This window comes from Pteropus vampyrus, unplaced genomic scaffold (assembly GCF_000151845.1).
Source record: "Pteropus vampyrus isolate Shadow unplaced genomic scaffold, Pvam_2.0 Scaffold16663, whole genome shotgun sequence".
NCBI lineage: Eukaryota > Metazoa > Chordata > Mammalia > Chiroptera > Pteropodidae > Pteropus > Pteropus vampyrus.
In genome coordinates this window covers 1-2,456 of record NW_011905444.1, presented here as the reverse complement: position 1 = coordinate 2,456, position 2,456 = coordinate 1, and the positions used below count along the sequence as shown (strand labels likewise).

General features: G+C 33.1%; 1 protein-coding gene across 1 annotated transcript; it reads right to left on the bottom strand.

The window, feature by feature from the left end:
* Positions 1-59: 59 nt before the first annotated feature.
* On the bottom strand, positions 60-1,021 carry LOC111735146 (olfactory receptor 8K3-like). Its single transcript, XM_023526892.1, is given in 2 exon segments — positions 60-682; positions 685-1,021. Coding segments are annotated over 2 exon segments (960 nt in total).
* Positions 1,022-2,456: the final 1,435 nt, after the last annotated feature.

Below are 2,456 nucleotides of genomic sequence, written 5' to 3'. Positions count from 1 at the left end.
GAAAGCAAATTGTTAAACAATCTAGTTATAATATACATTGACTAATACATAATCTCTTGCTACCATATCTTACAATGAATTTTCAGTAGGATATTGGCACACATGTTCCAGGTTCTAGTCAGGGCATTTTTCACCACTTTGTTCCTCAAACTGTAGATCATGGGATTCAGCATGGGTATCACCAAAGTGTAAAATAAAGAGGCCATTTTATCAGTATCAGATGAATATTTGGACTTGGGCTGCACACACATAAATAAGAGAGTACCAAAGTATAGGACCACCACCATCAGGTGTGATCCACAGGTGGAGAAGGCCTTGTGTCTGCCATCTGCAGAGTGCATCCTGAGGATGGCAAGAAAGATCAACATGTAGGACCCAAGGACTATCGGAAGAGATGACATCAAAGTAAAAGCTGCAAATATGAGAATTATCAATTTAATTTCATGTGTGTCTGAACACAGCAAAGATATCAATGGTAGACTATCACAGTAGAAATGTCTGATGACATTGTACCCACAAAATGATAAAACAAAAATTTTTATGGAGATCAGCAAAGACAAAAAGACACTATATAGATAGGATATTGCCACCAGCAACTGACATAATCTTTGTGACATGATGACTGTGTAGAGCACAGGGTTGCAGATGGCCACATAACGGTCATAGGCCATTGCTGACAGAGGAAAATTTCACTAGTAATAAACATACTGAAGAAAGTGAGTTGGGTAGCACACCAATTATAGGAGATTGTATGTTGATCTACAAGAAAAGTTACTAGCATTTTTGGTCCTACAGCAGTCGAATAACCAAGATCAGTAAATGCCAGCTGTGTGAGAAAGAAGTACATGGGTGTTTGCAGCCTGGAATCCATCTTGTTGAGAATGATCAAGCCCAAGTTGCCCACCACTGAGGCTGCATAAATGACAAGGAACACCCCGAAGAAGGGGGCCTGCAGCTCAGGGTGGTTTGTGATTCCCATGAGAATGAATTCTTTCAGTACTGTTAGGTTTTGCTGTTCCATCTAGGCCATTAAGGGAAATTACTGTGGGGAAAACCATTAGAAGAGTCATTAGATTTTAGAAGATATCATCTGGTAAACTTTTAGTATGCAAACCCATCGTAGCTAACTCAAATCCAAGGTTTTTAATAGCAACGATTTAAATTGAGACTCACCTTCATCATTAAATGTCAATCCAAATTTAGAAACCATTATAACTTAACATATATAGTTACCATTTTATTTTTTGTGCCACATACTGCTTATCATTGCAAAGTATATACAATCCTTTATAGTTCTGTCAACAGAATATCATTAGAAATACAAAGAAACATAGACTCATACAATAGTTCAGTGGTTATTCAAAGGAAGGAAAGGAGGGGAAAAGGGGAGATAGGTAAAGGTATAGAGGGTCAAATATATGGTGTTGGAAGACAATTTAACTTTGCATGGTGAACATTCAATGCAATATATATATGCCGTGTTATTAAATTGGACACTTGAAACCTATATACTTTTATTAACCAGTGTCTCCTTAATACATTTAATTAAAATAAAGAACAGTTTAGCTTACATTGGAAAATCTGATATTTTTTAAATGTTTTTTTTATTTGAAAGACACATATATGTTTAAATAGATTTTAAAGAAATTTTAGAAAGATTTACAATACAAAGTAACATAGCCATCTACCTCCTGACCCTGCAACTTCAGTCCCAACCTCCAAGGATAATCATTATTAACGCATTTAATACACTGATTTGCTTCTCTTAATTATAACTCCCATATCAAAATGGTATTCTCATTTTACTATCCTTTTGATTTTCTGTTTAAATTCCGCTATGATTTCATGAGTTTTAAATTTTAAATTAATGGTTGTGTTTTCTTTACCTCTATTTCTTTAACCCCTTTTCCCTTCAGATTATTTTAAAGGTGGGTCCTTCTATCTTTCATGGAAAATATCATCTAAATTTTGTACAAAATCTTTCAGAGTATAAAATTGATGACTGCACAGCAAATCATCCTAAGAGGAAAGCAAAACCATGATTTAAAGAAAAAAATATATAGTAAAAAGCAATATATTTATGGCTACCATTTCACTTATATAGATATTAATATCCTAAATAGTATGAACATGTCATTGATGTCAATTCCAAAAATGTATAAAAATATAATATACTATGTTCAAGCTTAGTTGATGGAGTTTGGCTTAATGTTTGAGTTGAAAAGTCTATAAGTATCATTCACCATATTATCAGATTGAATTATGAAAATATGAACATTTGAATAGATGAGTAAATAGTACTGTTTAGAACGTACAAAAAAAAACCATGAAATTAAGTTTTAAAGGAAATTCTCAACTTGATAGAATATCTTATAAAAACTAGACTGAACCTATCTTAAAAGAAGAGGAATTAAAAATTTATGAGAAACATTATAGAAGTCCTAAATAAATTAGTA